This window comes from Oncorhynchus tshawytscha, linkage group LG14 (assembly GCF_018296145.1).
Source record: "Oncorhynchus tshawytscha isolate Ot180627B linkage group LG14, Otsh_v2.0, whole genome shotgun sequence".
Classification (NCBI taxonomy): Eukaryota; Metazoa; Chordata; class Actinopteri; order Salmoniformes; family Salmonidae; genus Oncorhynchus; species Oncorhynchus tshawytscha.
Genome location: NC_056442.1, coordinates 50,502,182 through 50,525,812, shown reverse-complemented (window position 1 = coordinate 50,525,812; position 23,631 = coordinate 50,502,182). Strand labels below are relative to the sequence as shown.

The 23,631-nt window shown below is 45.8% G+C and overlaps 1 protein-coding gene across 2 annotated transcripts in view; it reads right to left on the bottom strand.

Annotated features, from left to right (window-relative positions):
• The window catches only part of LOC112236748 (arf-GAP with Rho-GAP domain, ANK repeat and PH domain-containing protein 1), a 96,504-nt gene that overhangs the window by 61,142 nt on the left and 11,731 nt on the right, over positions 1–23,631 (bottom strand). For both annotated transcript variants that reach the window (XM_042297640.1, XM_042297639.1), the window contains 11 exons: positions 18,458–18,591; positions 11,101–11,186; positions 10,903–11,003; positions 10,638–10,784; positions 10,476–10,545; positions 9,351–9,471; positions 6,590–6,804; positions 5,200–5,306; positions 4,707–4,906; positions 4,455–4,540; positions 2,673–2,855 (listed from right to left, as the gene is read on the bottom strand). In XM_042297640.1, the coding sequence (XP_042153574.1) occupies positions 2,673–2,855; positions 4,455–4,540; positions 4,707–4,906; positions 5,200–5,306; positions 6,590–6,804; positions 9,351–9,471; positions 10,476–10,545; positions 10,638–10,784; positions 10,903–11,003; positions 11,101–11,186; positions 18,458–18,491 (1,350 nt within the window). In that variant the 5' untranslated portion in view covers positions 18,492–18,591. The remainder of the gene's footprint in view (positions 1–2,672; positions 2,856–4,454; positions 4,541–4,706; positions 4,907–5,199; positions 5,307–6,589; positions 6,805–9,350; positions 9,472–10,475; positions 10,546–10,637; positions 10,785–10,902; positions 11,004–11,100; positions 11,187–18,457; positions 18,592–23,631) is intronic.

Below are 23,631 nucleotides of genomic sequence, written 5' to 3'. Positions count from 1 at the left end.
TCTGGCATATAGGTAACAGAAAACACCAACATAAAGTGTCTTAACAGGCCGTTGGGTCACTACGAGCCACCAGAACAGCTTCAATGCACCTTGGCATAGATTCTAGAAGTGTCTGGAACTCTATTGGAGGGACATGACACCATTCTTCCACAAGAAATTCAATAATTTGGCGTTTTGTTGATGGTGGTGGAAAACTGTCTCAGGCGCCGCTCCAGAATGTTCAATTGTGTTGAGATCTGGAGACTGAGACACACACCTTTTAAACCCCCCCCCTATGCTCCTTTGAGACCCAAAGTCACAGATCTCTTGTAGTCAAAATAATGGGCAACTGGGCATTTTTAACACATGTTCTTAAGCATGATGGGATGTGAAAGCATCTGCTTTCAATATACTTAGTATCCCTCATTTACTCAAGTGTTTTTCTTTATTTTGGCAGTTCCCTGTAGTTTAGCCGTGATGTGTTATAAGATGCTATCAGCATAGATCAGCAGAGTGGGAGAGGGAGCTGACTCGTACAAGACTGTCCATTCAGAAAGGGGAGGCTATGACCACACAAAGAACACATGGAGTCACACGTCTCCCTCCAGCTGAGCATAGAGGAAGTCGTCCATTTCAATCATCCAACTCACATATTTACACAATTCAACACACTTACGCAAATACAACTCTCAGAACCACACTCGAATACAACTCTCAGACCCACACTCGAATACAACTCTCAGACCCACACTCGAATCCAACTCTCAGACCCACACTCGAATCCAACTCTCAGACCCACACTCGAATCCAACTCTCAGACCCACACTCGGATACAGCTCTCAGACCCACACTCGGATACAACTCTCAGACCCACACTCAAATACAGCTCTCAGACCCACACTCAAATACAACTCTCAGACCCACACTCGGATACAACTCTCAGACCCACACTCAAATACAACTCTCAAACACATTCTTTCCCCTCTCACATTTTATACACACGACACACAAACACAAAAACAGGCCTTGTCCACAAACATACAATACCAACAAACAGAGCACACAGTCCTACACAGCTACTGCAGTGGTGAACTCACCCATGAGTTGACAGTGTAGTCCTCTTGAATGTCACCGGTGCATGTGTGTGTGTCTGTGTATGTGTGTGTGTGTACCAAACTGCATAGTTCCAAGTGAAGACGATGCAAGAGCCCTCCTCACAAAAATACACCAACAGAAGAGAGGAGGAGGGACAGAGAGAAACACTTTCCTCAGCTCCACTGACCAGACTCTCAGCTCCACTGACCAGACCCTCAGCTCCACTGACCAGACTCTCAGCTCCACTGACCAGACTCTCAGCTCCACTGACCAGACTCTCAGCTCCACTGACCAGACCCTCAGCTCCACTGACCAGACCCTCAGCTCCACTGACCAGACCCTCAGCTCCACTGACCAGACCCAAACAGTGAAACAGGGATAAAAGGGGGAGGGGAGGAGAAAAACTCTGGAGGGGCGGGGTTAGAGAACATTCCTGTAGAAAGACCATGATGACATCTGATGGAGGGGTGGAGTCAGCAACATGAGCTTATACATGCTCAAGGTTGGTTGAGGCCCAGGAAGAGCACAGAGAGAGACACAGTCCAAGGCAGCAGGGAATGGACCAGGGAGAACGGGAACAGACCAGAAAAAGAGAGGGGAGAAGGAGAACAAAGGATTCATTTAGTTCAACGCATGAAGAGCGAGAGAGAGGGTGTTTGTGTGTGTGTGTGTGTGTGTGTCTCCCTATGCCGTTGCATCCTAGTCCAACAATCAGAAGCCGAGAGAAAACGTCCCCCCCCCCACACACACACACACACACACACTGAGCATGAACATCTGGTTAACTAAATCACTTAAGGAGGAAAATGGAATCACTCAAAGTCATGTGCTGAATGTGATTCTCACACACACACACCACACACACACCCCACACTCACCCCACACTCAAACACACACATACACATATACACACACACTCACAGAGAGAGAGACAGAGAGCTGTGTGCAGTTGGCATTGCTTCTGGTAACTGGGTTAAGAGGCTATTGACTGACCCAGCTAAGAGCTGTAACACTAGGGCATTCACTACACAGAAACACACACACTGAATGGAAGAGAAGGGTACTGGAGGGGCTGGATACTGGAGGGGGATAGATACTGGAGGGGGATAGACACTGGAGGGGGATAGATACTGGAGGGGGATAGACACTGGAGGGGATAGATACTGGAGGGGGATAGATACTGGAGGGGGATAGATACTGGAGGGGGATAGATACTGGAGGGGGATAGATACTGGAGGGGGATAGATACTGGAGGGGGATAGATACTGGAGGGGGATAGATACTGGAGGGGATAGATACTGGAGGGGGATAGACACTGGAGGGGGATAGATACTGGAGGGGGGGGATAGATACTGGAGGGGGATAGATACTGGAGGGGTATGGATACTGGAGGGGTATGGATACTGGAGGGGGATAGATACTGGAGGGGGATAGATACTGGAGGGGTGTGGATACTGGAGGGGTGTGGATACTGGAGGGAGAGATACTGGAGGTGTATGGGAGTGTATGGGATCATTCTGGTTGTCATTTAGATGTGGTAGGGTTAAATTAAGGTTAGTTTGGAGGTCAGATCAGTGTTATATAAAGGTTGTTCTTACGTTGTTAAGCTCTTCCTGGTTGCCGTAGAGGGGGTGGTATTTGCGGTATTTTCCCTGTCTGTATTTGGAGCTGATGAATCGTCGGCGGTCTTCGCTGCAACTGGTCGGACTCAGCGCCTCGCTGGGAGGGACGTTCGCCGCCCAAAATCTGTTCAGACGCTCATTACCCAGCAACAGGAACACCTTGGAGACAGGTAAGGGACAGGCAGGGGTATTAGAGAGGGACACAGTAGTTAGCCAAAATACTGTTCTGTTTCAGCTGTCGTGATCAGTCTAGCTGTTTGGAGAAGGAGGTACTTCTCTGTTTCAGCTGTTGTGGGCAGTCTAGCTGTGTGGAGAAGGAGGTACTGATCTGTTTCAGCTGTCGTGATCAGCCTAGCTGTTTGGAGAAGGAGGTACTTCTCTGTTTCAGCTGTTGTGGGCAGTCTAGCTGTTGGAGAAGGAGGTACTGCTCTGTTTCAGCTGTCGTGGTCAGTCTAGCTGTTTGGAGAAGGAGGTACTTCTCTGTTTCAGCTGTCGTGGGCAGTCTAGCTGTTTGGAGAAGGAGGTACTTCTCTGTTTCAGCTGTCGTGGTCAGTCTAGCTGTTTGGAGAAGGAGGTACTTCTCTGTTTCAGCTGTCGTGGTCAGTCTAGCTGTTTGGAGAAGGAGGTACTTCTCTGTTTCAGCTGTCGTGGTCAGTCTAGCTGTTTGGAGAAGGAGGTACTTCTCTGTTTCAGCTGTCGTGGGCAGTCTAGCTGTTTGGAGAAGGAGGTACCTCTCTGTTTCAGCTGCGTGGGCAGTCTAGCTGTGTGGAGAAGGAGGTACTTCTCTGTTTCAGCTGTCGTGGTCAGCCTAGCTGTTTGGAGAAGGAGGTACTTCTCTGTTTCAGCTGTCGTGGGCAGTCTAGCTGTTTGGAGAAGGAGGTACTTCTCTGTTTCAGCTGTCGTGATCAGCCTAGCTGTTTGGAGAAGGAGGTACTTCTCTGTTTCAGCTGTCGTGGGCAGTCTAGCTGTTTGGAGAAGGAGGTACTTCTCTGTTTCAGCTGTCGTGGGCAGTCTAGCTGTGTGGAGAAGGAGGTACTTCTCTGTTTCAGCTGTCGTGGTCAGTCTAGCTGTTTGGAGAAGGAGGTACTTCTCTGTTTCAGCTGTTGTGGGCAGTCTAGCTGTGTGGAGAAGGAGGTACTGATCTGTTTCAGCTGTCGTGATCAGCCTAGCTGTTTGGAGAAGGAGGTACTTCTCTGTTTCAGCTGTTGTGGGCAGTCTAGCTGTTGGAGAAGGAGGTACTGATCTGTTTCAGCTGTCGTGGTCAGTCTAGCTGTTTGGAGAAGGAGGTACTGATCTGTTTCAGCTGTCGTGGTCAGTCTAGCTGTTTGGAGAAGGAGGTACTGTTCTGTTTCAGCTGTCGTGGTCAGCCTAGCTGTTTGGAGGAGGAGGTACTGTTCTGTTTCAGCTGTCGTGGTCAGTCTAGCTGTTTGGAGAAGGAGGTACTGTTCTGTTTCAGCTGTCGTGGTCAGTCTAGCTGTTTGGAGAAGGAGGTACTGATCTGTTTCAGCTGTCGTGGTCAGTCTAGCTGTTTGGAGAAGGAGGTACTGTTCTGTTTCAGCTGTCGTGGTCAGCCTAGCTGTTTGGAGGAGGAGGTACTGATCTGTTTCAGCTGTCGTGGTCAGTCTAGCTGTTTGGAGAAGGAGGTACTTTCGGTACTCTTCAGTTCCATGCATACAGGGACCTTTGAAGTGTTTGGATCCTTTTTTGTTATTTGATTGGTGGATTCAAATAAAGCATTTAGTGTGTGTGTGTGTGTACCTGTATAAGCTCCTCTGTCCACACCCTCCTGTCCATCTTCAGACTGCGCACCTTAGAGATGCTGGGGCCCAAACCGCGGTGCTCTCCTACAACATGCACACACACAGACACACACCCACACACACACACACACAAAATGCATAAGTCTTGGACTGCTCCACTATAAAGGATTCTGTATATAACACAAATAGGTCCTACCAAAGGTCAGTGGATCTGAAAGTTCTGCAACTGGGTGATAGTTAACACACTCACCTGCACAGCGTTTGCAGACCACCACACACAGGTTGATGGCAGCCCACTCAGGTTTGGCGGCGCCACAGTCGGCACAGCAACCATTGCTAGGCTCCGCCCAGATTTGATTAGCCACCTCGCTATTGGACAGAGCCTCTCCAATCGCTTCACGCATCGCTTCTACCCACTGGTCTTTATGTTGTTCTGAATCCGCTAGAAAACTACACACATACACACACATTGACATTAGAATGAGACAGAATGAGACATCCACACACACACAGATGTGACCTCTGAACAGCTTGACACAGACCCTCGTGGTTTAGTCCTTCCTCTTCTCTACACACACACACACACACACACACACACACACACACACACACACACACACACACACACACACACACACACACACACACACACACACACACACACACACACACACACAGTCAAACTGACTACACTCTTTCTAACTACACTCTTTTTGCTGTTTTGTATTTCTGTGTGTGTAAACCTGAAGATGCGGTAGGGTGTTGTCAGATCAAAGCTGCGGCGGTCAGTGTCTTTCACGTTTCCTACGTTCATGTCGATAGACGTGATGCCGATGCCAAGACGGTAGTCCTGGAAACAGAACAGACACATCACACAGCTGACATCACCCACTACAACAAGATCAGAGCTGGGTTCAAATACATACATACATATTAAGTATTTGCTATTGAGGCTGCGTTTACACAAGCAGCCCAAATCTGATCTTATTTTTTTTCCCACTGATTGGTCTTTTGACCAATCACATCGGATCTTTTCACATCTGATGTATCAAAACACCAATTAATGGAAACAAATATCAGAATTGGGCTGCCTGTCTAAATGTGGCCTTAGACACGTATTTTATGTGCATTTGAGTATTTTCTAAATAAATGTACTTTTATTTTAAGTATTGGAAACTATTTTAAAATCATTTTCAATAAATGGATCATTCCACCAATTCTTTGGTGGAATGACTTTGGAGACGTGTAACTTGGTCCAAAAAACACCTTGTGATTTCACCTAAATGTAACAATCTGTCATAAAGAGCACACGTTCAAATTCATAACAAACACGTTTTCCCATCTCAAGAGGTTAAATAAAATGTTTTACTACAATAAGTGCCTATTAAGTGCCAAATAAAGTAACAGGGCTGACTGTAACAGGGTTGACCGTAACAGGGTTGACCGTAACAGGGTTGACTGTAACAGGGTTGACCGTAACAGGGTTGACTGTAACAGGGTTGACTGTAACAGGGTTGACTGTAACAGGGTTGACTGTAACAGGGTTGACCGTAACAGGGTTGACCGTAACAGGGTTGACCGTAACAGGGTTGACGATTTCTTCTTAAATCAGCCATAAATCCCCACGTGACAGGGGGAATGGACGTTTGTTGTGTGCAACAGGGAGTGGCAATTGAATACTTCACATAAATATGTGCTAAAATATTTTTCGCCTGTACTCGAGCCGATTCGTTTTCCAACACAAAACGGCCAAAAATAATAAAACCAGTTCACCTGCTTTTACACTATGATTTGACTATTAGATGTTCAGGACCCAACACCCCTAGGACCAAACAGTCCTAGGACCAAACAGTCCTAGGACCCAACACCCCTAGGACCCAACACCCCTAGGACCCAACACCCCTAGGACCCAACACCCCTAGGACCCAACACCCCTAGGACCCAACACCCCTAGGACCCAACACCCCTAGGACCAAACACCCCTAGGACCCAACACCCTAGGACCAAACACCCCTAGGACCAAACACCCCTAGGACCACCCCTAGGACCAAACACCCCTAGGACCAAACACCCCTAGGACCAAACACCCCTAGGACCAAACACCCCTAGGACCAAACACCCCCACAGCCTCACCTCCATGTTCTTGTAGAGGAAGACCTTGTCTCCAGAGACGACTGTGTAGAGTTTGGAGCGCAGGCCCCTCAGCTCCAGGTAGCCCTGCTGATCAGGGGTCAGGGGTGAACCAGGGGTCATCGAGGAGTGTGGGACCGATGAAGTAATCACCCTGCTGCCCTCCTGGCACCCCCTAGTGAAGTTCTGCAGAACTGACACCCACTCATTCCTCTCAACTACACACACACACACACACACACACACACACACACACACACACACACAGAGGAAGAGTGATTTAGCACGCAGCAATGTGATATGAACAGCTTGATGTGGATGTCTGCATGATGGGCAGATGAGTTGCTGTTTCTGGAGTTCTCATTGTTGCGGGGTTGATTTGGGCCCGGGTGGGTTTCGGGCTTGCCGTGTCGTGTTAAGAATAAAATCAACTGTGAGTGTCTGTGCACCTTTTATCCTACTAAGGCTCTCTCTCAGGAGCAGCAGCTGCAGACACTAGCGGTGCCAGGATTTAAAAATTGGCCAGAGACATTTGCTGCCATGATGAAAGTATTTTTCTGATGAGTGGAATGTTTCAAATTGCGATAAGAATAGGTTGGAGTGGCCTCCCGAGTTGTGCAGCGGTCTAAGGCACTGCATCGCAGTGCTTGAGGCATCACTACTGACCCGGGTACAATCCCGGGCTGTGTCGCAGCCGGCCGTGACCTGGAGACCCATGAGGCGGCGCACAATTGGTCCAGTGTCGTCCGGGTTAGGGGAGGGTTTGGCTGGCCGAGATTTCCTTGTCCCATCGCGCTCTAGCGACTCCTGTGGCGGGACGGGCGCAGTGCACGCTGACACGGTCGCCAGTTCTACGGTATTTTCTCCGACACATTGGTGCGGCTGGCTTCCGGGTTAAGCGAGCAGTGTGTCAAGAAGCAGTGCGACTTGGCAAGGTTGTGTTTCGGAGGACGCAAGGCTCTCGACCTTCGCCTCTCCCGAGTCTGTACGGGAGTTGCAGCGATGGGACAAGACTGTAACTACCAATTTAACATGTGTTAAAAACACAGGGCTTTTAACAGATTATTCAAATGGCTGTTCAACAGAAAATCTAGTTCATTTCTAGTTTATTTGTTCAAGGTTCCCTTTGTTATTTCATTACAAAATAAAATGCTTGATTGTATTGTATTTAAAATGCATGAATGACTCATATGCTGTGTAATTAGCCAACATGAATCACTGATTGATTATATTGAAGTTAGGTTAAGACACATAAAACAGGACACGCTGTCACAGCTCCATGGTGGAGAGATTATATAAGGCTACATGATCCAAGAGAAAAATACACACTTGATTAGGCTACGTTATAGCATGCTAAATGTTTCAGATCAGTGATAGACAAACACTTGATTAGGCTACGTTATAGCATGCTAAATGTTTCAGATCAGTGATAGACGAACACTTGATTAGGCTACGTTATAGCATGCTAAATGTTTCAGATCAGTGATAGACGAACACTTGATTAGGCTACGTTATAGCATGCTAAATGTTTCAGATCAGTGATAGACGAACACTTGATTAGGCTACGTTATAGCATGCTAAATGTTTCAGATCAGTGATAGACGAACACTTGATTAGGCTACGTTATAGCATGCTAAATGTTTCAGATCAGTGATAGACGAACACTTGATTAGGCTACGTTATAGCATGCTAAATGTTTCAGATCAGTGATAGACAAACACTTGATTAGGCTACGTTATAGCATGCTAAATGTTTCAGATCAGTGATAGACGAACACTTGATTAGGCTACGTTATAGCATGCTAAATGTTTCAGATCAGTGATAGACGAACACTTGATTAGGCTACGTTATAGCATGCTAAATGTTTCAGATCAGTGATAGACGAACACTTGATTAGGCTACGTTATAGCATGCTAAATGTTTCAGATCAGTGATAGACGAACACTTGATTAGGCTACGTTATAGCATGCTAAATGTTTCAGATCAGTGATAGACGAACACTTGATTAGGCTACGTTATAGCATGCTAAATGTTTATAATCGGTGATAGATGAGCTATACCACCACTTATTTGCCCAGCCAGAGATCAATTAACCAAATATACAGACGGAGATTCAGTGAAACAAAATCCCATTGATTGATGATCAGACACAGTCACAGGTGAGTGAAGAGCATGATCCACTTGTTAAGCTACTGTACATAGCATGCCAGCAAAGTGTTCTGATCAGTTAATATATGAGCTAACTAGAATAACTTGGATCATTAGCACTCACCTCAACTTAGCTAACATTTCCCCAACCTACATATTGTCAAATATCCGATTCAGACCTTGATTGATTGATGAAGACGAGTCCCCCACGATTGTCTCAATCAAAACGGTGCTGAAATTATCATCTAGTTGACCATTGCTTTAATTATTATAAGGGTTGATATGATTTTGGGATTTAAGCAACAATTTGATACAGTCCTATATTTTCGTAATTGATCATAACTAAGGTGAGTTTTCCTCTCTCTGCGCTTTCCTAAGACCAGGGTTGCCATCCGCCTCCACCACATTGTTCTGAACACACAGTTATACTTGCACTAGTACACAGTATAATACTTCCTGTTATCTGACTAGTATAAGAAGAGGGACGAACCAAGTCCCTGTATATTAAACCATGGCTCAAAACATGTTGCTGTGTTTACTTGGGGTCAAGGTTTCTGGGCTGACAACCAGAGAAGAACAACAAAGGATGTACACACACACCCACACACACACTCACAGTCGCTCTCGGCTCTGAAGAGAAAGGTCCGGTTGGTTGTGACCACCTCAAATTTCTGCTCCCCCACGTTGGTCACCCCCGTAATGGCAGCCGTTGGTATGATCCTCTTAGAGTATACCTCCTGCAACACAACACACCATGACTCATACGACCGCTGTCACACACCCAACACACCATGACTCATATGACTGCTGTCCCACACACACACACACACAACACATCATGACTCATACGACCGCTGTCACACACCCAACACACCATGACTCATATGACTGCTGTCCCACACACACACACACAACACATCATGACTCATACGACGCTGTCAAACACACACACACACACACAACACACCATGACTCATATGACTGCTGTCACACACACACACACAACACACCATGACTCATATAACCGCTGTCACACACACACCATGACTCATACGACCGCTGTCACACACACAACACACCATGCCTCATATAACCGCTGTCACACACACAACACACACAACACACCATGACTCATACGACTGCTGTCACAAACACACACAACACATCATGACTCATACAACTGCTGTCACACACACACACAACACACCATGACTCATATAACCGCTGTCACACACACACACAACACATCATGACTCATATAGCCGCTGTCACACACACAACACATCATGACTCATACGACGCTGTCACACACACACACACACACACACCATGACTCATACGACCACTGTCAGACACACACACACAACACACCATGACTCATATGACCGCTGTCACACACACACCATGACTCATAGGACCGCTGTCACACACACAACACACCATGACTCATAGGACCGCTGTCACACACACACAACACACCATGACTCATAGGACCACTGTCACACACACACACAACACACCATGACTCATAGGACCACTGTCACACACAACACACCATGACTCATAGGACCACTGTCACACACAACACACCATGACTCATAGGACCACTGTCACACACAACACAGACAATCAATAGAGAAACCACATCTCTGAGAAATACTAATGGGGGACATCATGACCTAGATAATGTATAGACTAACAGGACAGTGTAGACGGCCAACTGAACTCATAGTTACCGCACCTTGTCGTTGTCAAAGTATCTCAGGTAGTCAACATCCAGCTTCACCCATCTCCTCTGGTAGTACAGAGACCTGCACACACATACATACAGTTAGGGAGGTCGTATACTGGATGTGTGTGTGTGCTGTGTGTGTGTGTGTGTGCGTGTGTGTGTGTGACATACCCCTGCGGTGGGTTCTTATCCAGCCAGCCCATCTTTAGAACAGGGGAGGGGCCATCTCTAGGGGGCTGGGCTAGGACCCTGCCTGTGACCGGCAGGTAGACACTCTCCTGTAGCGTACTCAGACCATAGTCCTGCCATGAGCTCTGACTGAGAGAAAGAAAGAAAATAAAAAAGAGAGAGAGGAGAATGAAAGAGTGAGAGTGTTATTCCCTCTCTCTATGGGAACAATGATGTCACCAGAGGTCAGGGGTCAGGGGAGACTAACCGGTTGCTGATTGGCTCGTTGTCATCGTCCAATAGTTCATCGTCGCTGCAGAGAGAGCTGTACCGCCCCTTCCCCCACCCCGGCACCGGCAGGAACACATCCTATTGGACAACACAGCTGTCACTGACACACAGCAACACAATAACATTACAGGAGTCTAGACACATATTCAGAGTACACACACACACACTATCTTACCCTGTCTGTCATGTTCACAGACTGGGGCTTGGGGTAAACTTGGTCTGGATCCTCAGAGTCATCTGAACTGTCACCAAAATCTGACCCTGAGAGGGAGAGAGAGACATTTTTAAAAAACAATTCAAAATCTGACCCTGAGAGGGATGGAGAGAGAGAAATTTAAAAAACAGAGGTAACTTCCGAGCCACAGCCCCTAATACAGTATAGTAGAGGACAGGTCTAATACAGTACAGTAGAGGACAGGTCTAATACAGTACAGTAGAGGACAGGTCTAAAACAGTACAGTAGAGGACAGGTCTAATACAGTACAGTAGAGGACAGGTCTAAAACAGTACAGTAGAGGACAGGTCTAAAACAGTACAGTAGAGGACAGGTCTAATACAGTACAGTAGAGGACAGGTCTAATACAGTACAGTAGAGGACAGGTCTAATACAGTACAGTAGAGGACAGGTCTAATACAGTACAGTAGAGGACAGGTCTAAAACAGTACAGTAGAGGACAGGTCTAATACAGTACAGTAGAGGACAGGTCTAAAACAGTACAGTAGAGGACAGGTCTAAAACAGTACAGTAGAGGACAGGTCTAATACAGTACAGTAGAGGACAGGTCTAATACAGTACAGTAGAGGACAGGTCTAATACAGTACAGTAGAGGACAGGTCTAATACAGTAGAGGACAGGTCTAAAACAGTACAGTAGAGGACAGGTCTAAAACAGTACAGTAGAGGACAGGTCTAATACAGTACAGTAGAGGACAGGTCTAATACAGTACAGTAGAGGACAGGTCTAAAACAGTACAGTAGAGGACAGGTCTAAAACAGTACAGTAGAGGACAGGTCTAAAACAGTACAGTAGAGGACAGGTCTAAAACAGTACAGTAGAGGACAGGTCTAAAACAGTACAGTAGAGGACAGGTCTAAAACAGTACAGTAGAGGACAGGTCTAAAACAGTACAGTAGAGGACAGGTCTAATACAGTACAGTAGAGGACAGGTCTAATACAGTACAGTAGAGGACAGGTTTAGCAGCATTAGTGATATAAAGCGTCCATTTGAAGAAATAGATTCTACAGTATGAGCTGTCTGACAACAAAACAACAGTTCTATCAGTCTATTGCTCTCATTCCTAGGAGACAAAGTCAGAAACCACTTCCACATGTCGACATAACTTTACAGAGTAATTTTGAAATATTAGTTAGGTCAAATTGGAGTTTGTGGTATTTATTAGTATCCCCAAAAGCATCAGCTACTCTTCCTGGGGTCCACATGAAACATGACATAACACATAGCACAGAACAGTATTAGTCAAGGACTGAAATACATTTAAACCGTCACACATAGTCTACATATCAGTACATACACACAATATCTAGGTGTAATATACAATACAGTGCAAATTATAATACTAAGATATATAAAATGGCTGCTTCTCTTCACAGTCCAGCCACCCTAGTCATAGACTGTTCTCTCTGCTACCGCACAGCAAGCGGTACCGGAGCACCACGTCTAGGACCAAAAGGCTGCTTAACAGCTTCTACCCCCAAGCTATAAGACTGCAGAACAATTCATCAAATGGCCTCCAGGACTATTTACATTGACCCCCCCCATTGTTTTTACTGCTACTCGCTACTCGCTGTTTCACTGCTACTCGCTGTTTATTATCTATGCATAGTCACATTACAAATGACCGACTAACCTGTACACCCGCACATTGACTCAGTTACCCAGGGGCCCCCTGTATATAGTGTACACCCGCACATTGATTCAGTTACCCAGGGGCCTCTGTATATAGTGTACACCCGCACATTGACTCAGTTACCCAGGGGCCCCTGTATATAGTGTACACCCGCACATTGACTCAGTTACCCAGGGGCCCCTGTATATAGTGTACACCCGCACATTGACTCAGTTACCCAGGGGCCCCTGTATATAGTGTACACCCGCACATTGACTCAGTTACCCAGGGGCCCCTGTATATAGTGTACACCCGCACATTGACTCAGTTACCCAGGGGCCCCTGTATATAGTGTACACCCGCACATTGATTCAGTTACCCAGGGGCCCCTGTATATACAGTAGAGTCGTTGCCGTTATGTACATTTCTTGTGTTACTTTTTTGATAATTTTTTAATTTAGTAAATATTTTCTTAACTCTATTTTTAACGGCATTGTTGGTTAAGGGCTTGTAAGTGATCATTTCACGGTAAGGTGAACACCTGTTGGTTAAGGGCTTGTAAGTGATCATTTCACGGTAAGGTGAACACCTGTTGGTTAAGGGCTTGTAAGTGATCATTTCACGGTAAGGTGAACACCTGTTGTATTCGGTGCATGTGACAAATACAATTAGACTTGATTTGATTTTGTACCGTAAAGTATCTTTTTTTAAATTTTTTTAACTGGTTCAAAAATGCTAGCTTGAGTTCCCTGAGGTGGCAGAGAGCTCCATGTAGTCATGGCTCTATTTCATTCTGTGCATTTCCCAGCCTCTGTTCTGGACCTGGGGACTGTGAAGAGACCTCTGGTTGCATGTCTTGTGTTGTACTGACGGTGTGTGAAACTGCTTCAACAGATCTTCAACGGTACCTCGCACAAAGATCAATAGTGATACAGTCAATCTCTCCTCAACTTTGAGCCAGGAGACATGTGTGTTACTGACACTTTCCTTCTGTGTACATCTAAGTGCAATACGTGCTGCTTTGTTCTGGACCAACTTACCTACTGTCTGTCCTTTTTTGCCGCACATGACCACACAGCTGGGCAGTAGTGTAGGTGAAACTACACATGACCACACAGCTGGGCAGTAGTGTAGGTGAAACTACACATGACCACACAGCTGGGCAGTAGTGTAGGTGAAACTACACATGACCACACAGCTGGGCAGTAGTGTAGGTGAAACTACACATGACCACACAGCTGGGCAGTAGTGTAGGTGAAACTACACATGACCACACAGCTGGGCAGTAGTGTAGGTGAAACTACACATGACCACACAGCTGGGCTGGTGAAACTACACATGACCACACAGCTGGGCAGTAGTGTAGGTGAAACTACACATGACCACACAGCTGGGCAGTAGTGTAGGTGAAACTACACATGACCACACAGCTGGGCAGTAGTGTAGGTGAAACTACACATGACCACACAGCTGGGCAGTAGTCCAGGTGAAACTACACATGACCACACAGCTGGGCAGTAGTCCAGGTGAAACTACACATGACCACACAGCTGGGCAGTAGTGTAGGTGAAACTACACATGACCACACAGCTGGGCAGTAGTGTAGGTGAAACTACACATGACCACACAGCTGGGCAGTAGTGTAGGTGAAACTACACATGACCACACAGCTGGGCAGTAGTGTAGGTGAAACTACACATGACCACACAGCTGGGCAGTAGTGTAGGTGAAACTACACATGACCACACAGCTGGGCAGTAGTCCAGGTGAAACTACACATGACCACACAGCTGGGCAGTAGTCCAGGTGAAACTACACATGACCACACAGCTGGGCAGTAGTCCAGGTGAAACTACACATGACCACACAGCTGGGCAGTAGTGTAGGTGAAACTACACATGACCACACAGCTGGGCAGTAGTGTAGGTGAAACTACACATGACCACACAGCTGGGCAGTAGTGTAGGTGAAACTACACATGACCACACAGCTGGGCAGTAGTGTAGGTGAAACTACACATGACCACACAGCTGGGCAGTAGTCCAGGTAAAACTACACATAACCACACAGCTGGGCAGTAGTTCAGATCGACCAAACTAGGACCTGTCTGGTTGATTATGGTGTCAAGGCAGAGAAACGCCCTGTCATGGACAGACCTCTTCCCATTTTAGCAACCATTGAGTCTATATGTTTTGACCATGACAGCTTGCTATCTAGGGTTACACACAGAAATGTAGTTTCCTCAACTTGCTCAATAGCCACATTATTAACTAATAGACCTAAATGAGGTTTAGCGTTGAGTGAGCGACTTGTCACAAAAAATTGTGTTTTTAGTTTGAGATATTTAACACCAGCCTATTGTTAGTTACCCATTCTAGAACTGACTGGAGTTCTGTGTTAAACCTGTTGTTAGTTACCATTCTAGAACTGACTGGAGCTCTGTGTTAAACCTGTTGTTAGTTACCCATTCTAGAACTGACTGGAGTTCTGTGTTAAACCTGTTGTTAGTTACCATTCTAGAACTGACTGGAGCTCTATGTTAAACCTGTTGTTAGTTACCATTCTAGAACTGACTGGAGCTCTATGTTAAACCTGTTGTTAGTTACCATTCTAGAACTGACTGGAGCTCTTTGTTAAACCTATTGTTAGTTACCATTCTAGAACTGACTGGAGCTCTATGTTAATCCTATTGTTAGTTACCCATTTTAGAACTGACTGGAGTTCTAAGTTAAACCTGTTGTTAGTTACCCATTTTAGAACTGACTGGAGCTCTTTGTTAAACCTATTGTTAGTTACCATTCTAGAACTGACTGGAGCTCTATGTTAATCCTATTGTTAGTTACCCATTTTAGAACTGACTGGAGTTCTAAGTTAAACCTGTTGTTAGTTACCCATTTTAGAACTGACTGGAGTTCTGTGTTAAACCTATTGTTAGTTACCCATTCTAGAACTGACTGGAGCTCTGTGTTAAACCTATTGTTAGTTACCCATTCTAGAACTGACTGGAGCTCTGTGTTAAACCTATTGTTAGTTACCCATTTTAGAACTGACTGGAGTTCTATGTTAAGGTTGTCAATTATTTATTTGACTGTTGCGGCAACTTTTAAACTCGGACAAAACAGAGATGCTTGTTCTAGGTCCCAAGAAACAAAGAGATCTTCTGTTGAATCTGACAATTAATCTTAATGGTTGTACAGTCGTCTCAAATAAAACTGTGAAGGACCTCGGCGTTACTCTGGACCCTGATCTCTCTTTTGAAGAACATATCAAGACCATTTCAAGGACAGCTTTTTCCATCTACGTAACATTGCAAAAATCAGAAACTTTCTGTCCAAAAATGATGCAGAAAAATTAATCCATGCTTTTGTCACTTCTAGGTTAGACTACTGCAATGCTCTACTTTCGGGCTACCCGGATAAAGCACTAAATAAACTTCAGTTGGTGCTAAACACGGCTGCTAGAATCCTGACTAGAACCAAAAAATGTTATCATATTACTCCAGTGCTAGCCTCTCTACACTGGCTTCCTGTCAAAGCAAGGGCTGATTTCAAGGTTTTACTGCTAACCTACAAAGCATTACATGGGCTTGCTCCTACCAATCTCTCTGATTTGGTCCTGCCGTACATACCTACATGTACACTACGGTCACAAGACGCAGGCCTCCTAATTGTCCCTAGAATTTCTAAGCAAACAGCTGGAGGCAGGGCTTTCTCCTATAGAGCTCCATTTTTATGGAACGGTCTGCCTACCCATGTCAGAGATGCAAACTCGGTCTTAACCTTTAAGTCTTTACTGAAGACTCGTCTCTTCAGTGGGTCGTATGATTGAGTGTAGTCTGGCCCAGGAGTGGGAAGGTGAACGGAAAGGCTCTGGAGCAACGAACCGCCCTTGCTGTCTCTGCCTGGCCGGTTCCCCTCTTTCCACTGGGATTCTCTGCCTCTACCCTATTACAGGGGCTGAGTCACTGGCTTACTGGGGCTCTCTCATGCCGTCCCTGGAGGGGGTGCGTCACCTGAGTGGGTTGATTCACTGTTGTGGTCATCCTGTCTGGGTTGGCGCCCCCCCTTGGGTTGTGCCATGGCGGAGATCTTTGTGGGCTATACTCGGCCTTGTCTCAGTATGGTAGGTTGGTGGTTGAAGATATCCCTCTAGTGGTGTGGGGGCTGTGCTTTGGCAGAGTGGGTGGGGTTATATCCTTCCTGTTTGGCCCTGTCCGGGGGTTTCCTCGGATGGGGCCACAGTGTCTCCTGACCCCTCCTGTCTCAGCCTCCAGTATTTATGCTGCAATAGTTTATGTGTCGGGGGGCTAGGGTCAGTTTGTTATATCTGGAGTACCTCTCCTGTCCTATTCGGTGTCCTGTGTGAATCTAGGTGTGCGTTCTCTAATTCTCTTTCTTTCTCTCTCTCTCGGAGGACCTGAGCCCTAGGACCATGCCCCAGGACTACCTGACACGATGACTCCTTGCTGTCCCCAGTCCACCTGGCCGTGCTGCTGCTCCAGTTTCAACTGACCTGAGCCCTAGGACCATGCCCCAGGACTACCTGACATGATGACTCCTTGCTGTCCCCAGTCCACCTGGCCGTGCTGCTGCTCCAGTTTCAACTGTTCTGCCTTATTATTATTTGACCATGCTGGTCATTTATGAACATTTGAACATCTTGGCCATGCTCTGTTATAATCTCCACCCGGCACAGCCAGAAGAGGACTGGCCACCCCACATATGCTCTCTCTAATTCTCTCTTTCTTTCTCTCTCTCGGAGGACCTGAGCCCTAGGACCATGCCCCAGGACTACCTGACATGATGACTCCTTGCTGTCCCCAGTCCACCTGACCGTGCTGCTGCTCCAGTTTCAACTGTTCTGCCTTATTATTATACGACCATGCTGGTCATTTATGAACATTTGAACATCTTGGCCATGTTCTGTTATAATCTCCACCCGGCACAGCCAGAAGAGGACTGGCCACGCCACATAGCCTGGTTCCTCTCTAGGTTTCTTCCTAGGTTTTGGCCTTTCTAGGGAGTTTTTCCTTGCCACCGTGCTTCTACACCTGCATTGCTTGCTGTTTGGGGTTTTAGGCTGGGTTTCTGTACAGCACTTTGAGATATCAGCTGATGTACGAAGGGCTATATAAATAAATTTGATTTGATTTGATGTGTATACTGCTGAGTCATCAGTGTACATAGACACACAGGCTTTATTCAAGGTCAGTGGAAGGTCACAAAACAATAATGGCCCTAGCCGGCTGCCTTGCGGAACACCGTACCCAACAGAATTTGCATAAGAAAGGCTTCCATTACCAAAACCGTCTGTGTTCTATTAAATATGTAACTCTCAATAAGGCAGAGGGTACAAATCCACTAAGTTTTTTCAGCAATAGGTTATGATCAATGACATGAAAAGTTTAAACAGAGTGACATCCCAACATCAGCTGACCACTTTATTAACAACATAGCAATAGAAAAAACATGTAGAAGAGAGTGGGAGGAGTTAGTATATTGCAAGGTTAAGGGTCAGGTGTTAGGTGTGAACGGGTGGAGTAGTTAGTAGATTGTAGGGTTAAGGGTTAGGGGTGAAGTGGGGGAGGAGTTAAGGGTTAAGAGGTGGGTTAAATCAGGGAGAGGTGAGGTCAGGGAGTTAATGGGTGTGGCTAAGGATGGATGGGAGGGGTTCAGTATGCTCACTGATTTCAGGCGGTGGCTGGGGGACTCTTCTCATTGGCAGAGCAGGCTGCGTGTCGACTGGTGTGTTGTGTACCCTGGTCCGAGGCGGGGGGGGTGGAGTTCGCTCTGTGTGCGGCTCATTGACTGGAGCATCGCTGGAGAGAAGAATGACAGAGGAAGGGAGAGGGGCACAATGTTACCGTTGACACCAGGGGCCGGTAGAAGACAGAAAACAGCCATGAGTCTATCAATCCTCTTTTCTCTCCAGTCTCTTTCCTTCTCTCTCCAGTCTCTCTCTCTTTCCTTCTCTCTCCAGTCTCTCTCTTTCTCTCTCTCTCATCTTTCTTTCTCTCTCTCCAGTCTCTTTCTTTCTCTCTCTCTCTCTCTCTCACTTTCTTTCTCTCTCTCATCTTTCTTTCTCTTTCTCTCTCTCTCTCTCACTTTCTTTCTCTCTCTCATCTTTCTTTCTCTCTCTCCAGTCTCTCTCTCTCTCAATTCAAATAAATTCAATTGACATGGCAAGTTCATTATTACTTACATTGTCAAAGTATACATATTGAAAAACAAAAACAAAATAAAATAAAAATATTTATATATAAAATATAAAATACACTGCTCAAAAAAATAAAGGGAACACTAAAATGACACATCCTAGATCTGAATGAATGAAATATTCTTATTAAATACTTTTTTCTTTACATAGTTCAATGTGCTGACAACAAAATCACACAAAAATGATCAATGGAAATCAAATGTATCAACCCATGGAGGTCTGGATTTGGAGTCACACTCAAAATTAAAGTGGAAAACCACACTACAGGCTGATCCAACTTTGATGTAATGTCCTTAAAACAAGTCAAAATGAGGCTCAGTAGTGTGTGTGGCCTCCACGTGCCTGTATGACCTCCCTACAACACCTGGGCATGCTCCTGATGAAGTGGCGGATGGTCTCCTGAGGGATCTCCTCCCAGACCTGGACTAAAACATCCGCCAACTCCTGGACAGTCTGTGGTGCAACGTGGTGTTGGTGGATGGAGCGAGACATGATGTCCCAGATGTGCTCAATTGGATTCAGGTCTGGGGAACGGGCGGGCCAGTCCACAGCATCAATGCCTTCCTCTTGCAGGAACTGCTGACACACTCCAGCCACATGAGGTCTAGCATTGTCTTGCATTAGGAGGAACCCAGGGCCAACCGCACCAGCATATGGTCTCACAAGGGGTCTGAGGATCTCATCTCAGTACCTAATGGCAGTCAGGCTCTGGCGAGCACATGGAGGGCTGTGCGGCCCCCCAAAGAAATGCCACCCCACACCATGACTGACCCACCACCAAACCGGTCATGCTGGAGGATGTTGCAGGCGCAGCACGTTCTCCACGGCATCTCCAGACTCTGTCACGTCTGTCACATGTGCTCAGTGTGAACCTGCTTTCATCTGTGAAGAGCACAGGGCGCCAGTGGCGAATTTGCCAATCTTGGTGTTCTCTGGCCAATGCCAAACGTCCTGCACGGTGTTGGGCTGTAAGCACAACCCCCACCTGTGGACATCGGGCCCTTATACCACCCTCATGGAGTCTGTTTCTGACCGTTTGAGCAGACACATGCACATTTGTGGCCTGCTGGAGGTCATTTTGCAGGGCTCTGGCAGTGCTCCTCCTGCTCCTTCTTGCACAAAGGCGGAGGTAGCGGTCCTGCTGCTGGGTTGTTGCCTTCCTACGGCCTCCTCCACGTCTCCTGATGTACTGGCCTGTCTCCTGGTAGCGCCTCCATGCTCTGGACACTACACTGACAGACACAGCAAACCTTCTTGCCACAGCTCGCATTGATGTGCCATCCTGGATGCGCTGCACTACCTGAGCCACTTGTGTGGGTTGTAGACTCCCTCTCATGCTACCACTAGAGTGAAAGCACCGCCAGCATTCAAAAGTGACCAAAACATCAGCCAGGAAGCATAGGAACTGAGAAGTGGTCTGTGGTCACCACCTGCAGAACCACTCCTTAATTGGGGGTGTCTTGCTAATTGCCTATAATTTCCACCTGTTGTCTATTACATTTGCACAACAGCATGTGAAATGTATTGTCAATCAGTGTTGCTTCCTAAGTGGACAGTTTGATTTCACAGAAGTGTGATTGACTTGGAGTTACATTGTGTTGATTAAGTGTTCCCTTTATCCTTTTGAGCAGTGTATATATATTTAAATAAATGGTGGGACCAACAGCAATAATAATAGTAGTAGTGGGACATGGGATTACCATTAACAACAACTATAACAATATTAATGAGAACAACAATACATTAAAGCAATGGTAGTGGACCAGTGTCAACATGACTGAGAAGACACATGACGTGGTATGAAAGACAAAACAAAACAGGTTGTGGCAGGAGGACACATATTTGGCTGCCAAAACTGCACATTTTGGCTTTTCACCCAATAAATATTTGATTTTTAGGTTTCAAATTCTTTGTATTGTATTATAATTTTGGGAATGAAATATTCTCTTAGGTCTAAGTAAAATTAAAATTTGATGGCTATTTTTTCTATTCGAATGAGGAGGGGGTATTGGCCCAATTCTGCTCTACATGCGTTATTTGGGGTTTTTCTTTGCACTTGCAATACAGTCTTGCAAAACTCTGCATGCAGTATTTCAATTGGATGTTTGTCCCATTTGGTAAATTCATTCATAGAGATTGGACCCCATACTTCACTGCCATATAGAGCAATTGGTTCTATAACTGATTGAAACATTTTGAGCCAGAATCTAATTGTAATTTCGATTTTGATGTTCCTTTTAATGGCATAGAATGCTCTTCTTGCTTTGTCTCTCAGCTCATTCACAGCCATGTGAAAGCTACCTGTGTTGCTGATATTTAGTCCTAGATATGTGTAGTTTTTGGTGTGTTCTAATAGAACTGTGTCCAAATAGAATTTATATTTGTCATCCTGATTTCCGGACCTTTTTTGGAATATCATTATACAGTGCCTTGCGAAAGTATTCGGCCCCCTTGAACTTTGCGACCTTTTGCCACATTTCAGGCTTCAAACATAAAGATATAAAACTGTATTTTTTTTGTGAAGAATCAACAACAAGTGGGACACAATCATGAAGTGGAACGACATTTATTGGATATTTCAAACTTTTTTAACAAATCAAAAACTGAAAAATTGGGCGTGCAAAATTATTCAGCCCCCTTAAGTTAATACTTTGTAGCGCCACCTTTTGCTGCGATTACAGCTGTAAGTCGCTTGGGGTATGTCTCTATCAGTTTTGCACATCGAGAGACTGAAATTCTTTCCCATTCCTCCTTGCAAAACAGCTCGAGCTCAGTGAGGTTGGATGGAGAGCATTTGTGAACAGCAGTTTTCAGTTCTTTCCACAGATTCTCGATTGGATTCAGGTCTGGACTTTGACTTGGCCATTCTAACACCTGGATATGTTTATTTTTGAACCATTCCATTGTAGATTTTGCTTTATGTTTTGGATCATTGTCTTGTTGGAAGACAAATCTCCATCCCAGTCTCAGGTCTTTTGCAGACTCCATCAGGTTTTCTTCCAGAATGGTCCTGTATTTGGCTCCATCCATCTTCCCATCAATTTTAACCATCTTCCCTGTCCCTGCTGAAGAAAAGCAGGCCCAAACCATGATGCTGCCACCACCATGTTTGACAGTGGGGATGGCGTGTTCAGGGTGATGAGCTGTGTTGCTTTTACGCCAAACATAACGTTTTGCATTGTTGCCAAAAAGTTCAATTTTGGTTTCATCTGACCAGAGCACCTTCTTCCACATGTTTGGTGTGTCTCCCAGGTGGCTTGTGGCAAACTTTAAACAACACTTTTTATGGATATCTTTAAGAAATGGCTTTCTTCTTGCCACTCTTCCATAAAGGCCAGATTTGTGCAATATACGACTGATTGTTGTCCTATGGACAGAGTCTCCCACCTCAGCTGTAGATCTCTGCAGTTCATCCAGAGTGATCATGGGCCACTTGGCTGCATCTCTGATCAGTCTTCTCCTTGTATGAGCTGAAAGTTTAGAGGGATGGCCAGGTCTTGGTAGATTTGCAGTGGTCTGATACTCCTTCCATTTCAATATTATCGCTTGCACAGTGCTCCTTGGGATGTTTAAAGCTTGGGAAATCTTTTTGTATCCAAATCCGGCTTTAAACTTCTTCACAACAGTATCTCGGACCTGCCTGGTGTGTTCCTTGATCTTCATGATGCTCTCTGCGCTTTTAACGGACCTCTGAGACTATCACAGTGCAGGTGCATTTATACGGAGACTTGATTACACACAGGTGGATTGTATTTATCATCATTAGTCATTTAGGTCAACATTGGATCATTCAGAGATCCTCACTGAACTTCTGAAATATCCAATAAATGTCGTTCCACTTCATGATTGTGTCCCACTTGTTGTTGATTCTTCACAAAAAAATACAGTTTTATATCTTTATGTTTGAAGCCTGAAATGTGGCAAAAGGTCGCAAAGTTCAAGGGGGCCGAATACTTTCGCAAGGCACTGTATATATAGTTTTTTTAGGTTAACAATCAGAGCCCAGGTCTGACAGAACCTGTGAAGATGATCTAGGTGCTGCTATAACCCCTCTTTAGTGGGAGACAGCAGCACCAGGTCATCTGCGTACAGCAGACACTTGATTTCAGTGTCGTGTAGGGTGATACCAGGTTTTTTTTCTTCTTTTTCTCACACACACACACACACACACACACACACACACACACACACACACACACACACACACACACACACACACACACACACACACACACACACACACACACACACACACACACACACACACACGTGTGTTTGTGAGCGGGCGTGTGTGTCTGCGAGAGAGAAAGATCCTGGTATCACCCTACACGACACTGAAATCAAGTGTCGAGAGAGGGAAAGGCATGCGGAAGTCTGTAATATACATATCTCTCTCTCCTCAGCCACCTAACCTCAACTCTAACCATAACAGAACCCTGGTATAGAACTCTGCTGTTTGAAATCTAACTGACATGAATAGAGTTCTGCTGTGTGTTCTCCTCCTCTCTCCATATCATGTCCAAACCTGCCTCTGGGAGGCCAGTGAGAGACATACTATCACTCAAAACATCACATACCTCCACATCATACACACACGCACGCCTGCGCACGCACACGCCCGCGCACACACACGCCCGCGCAC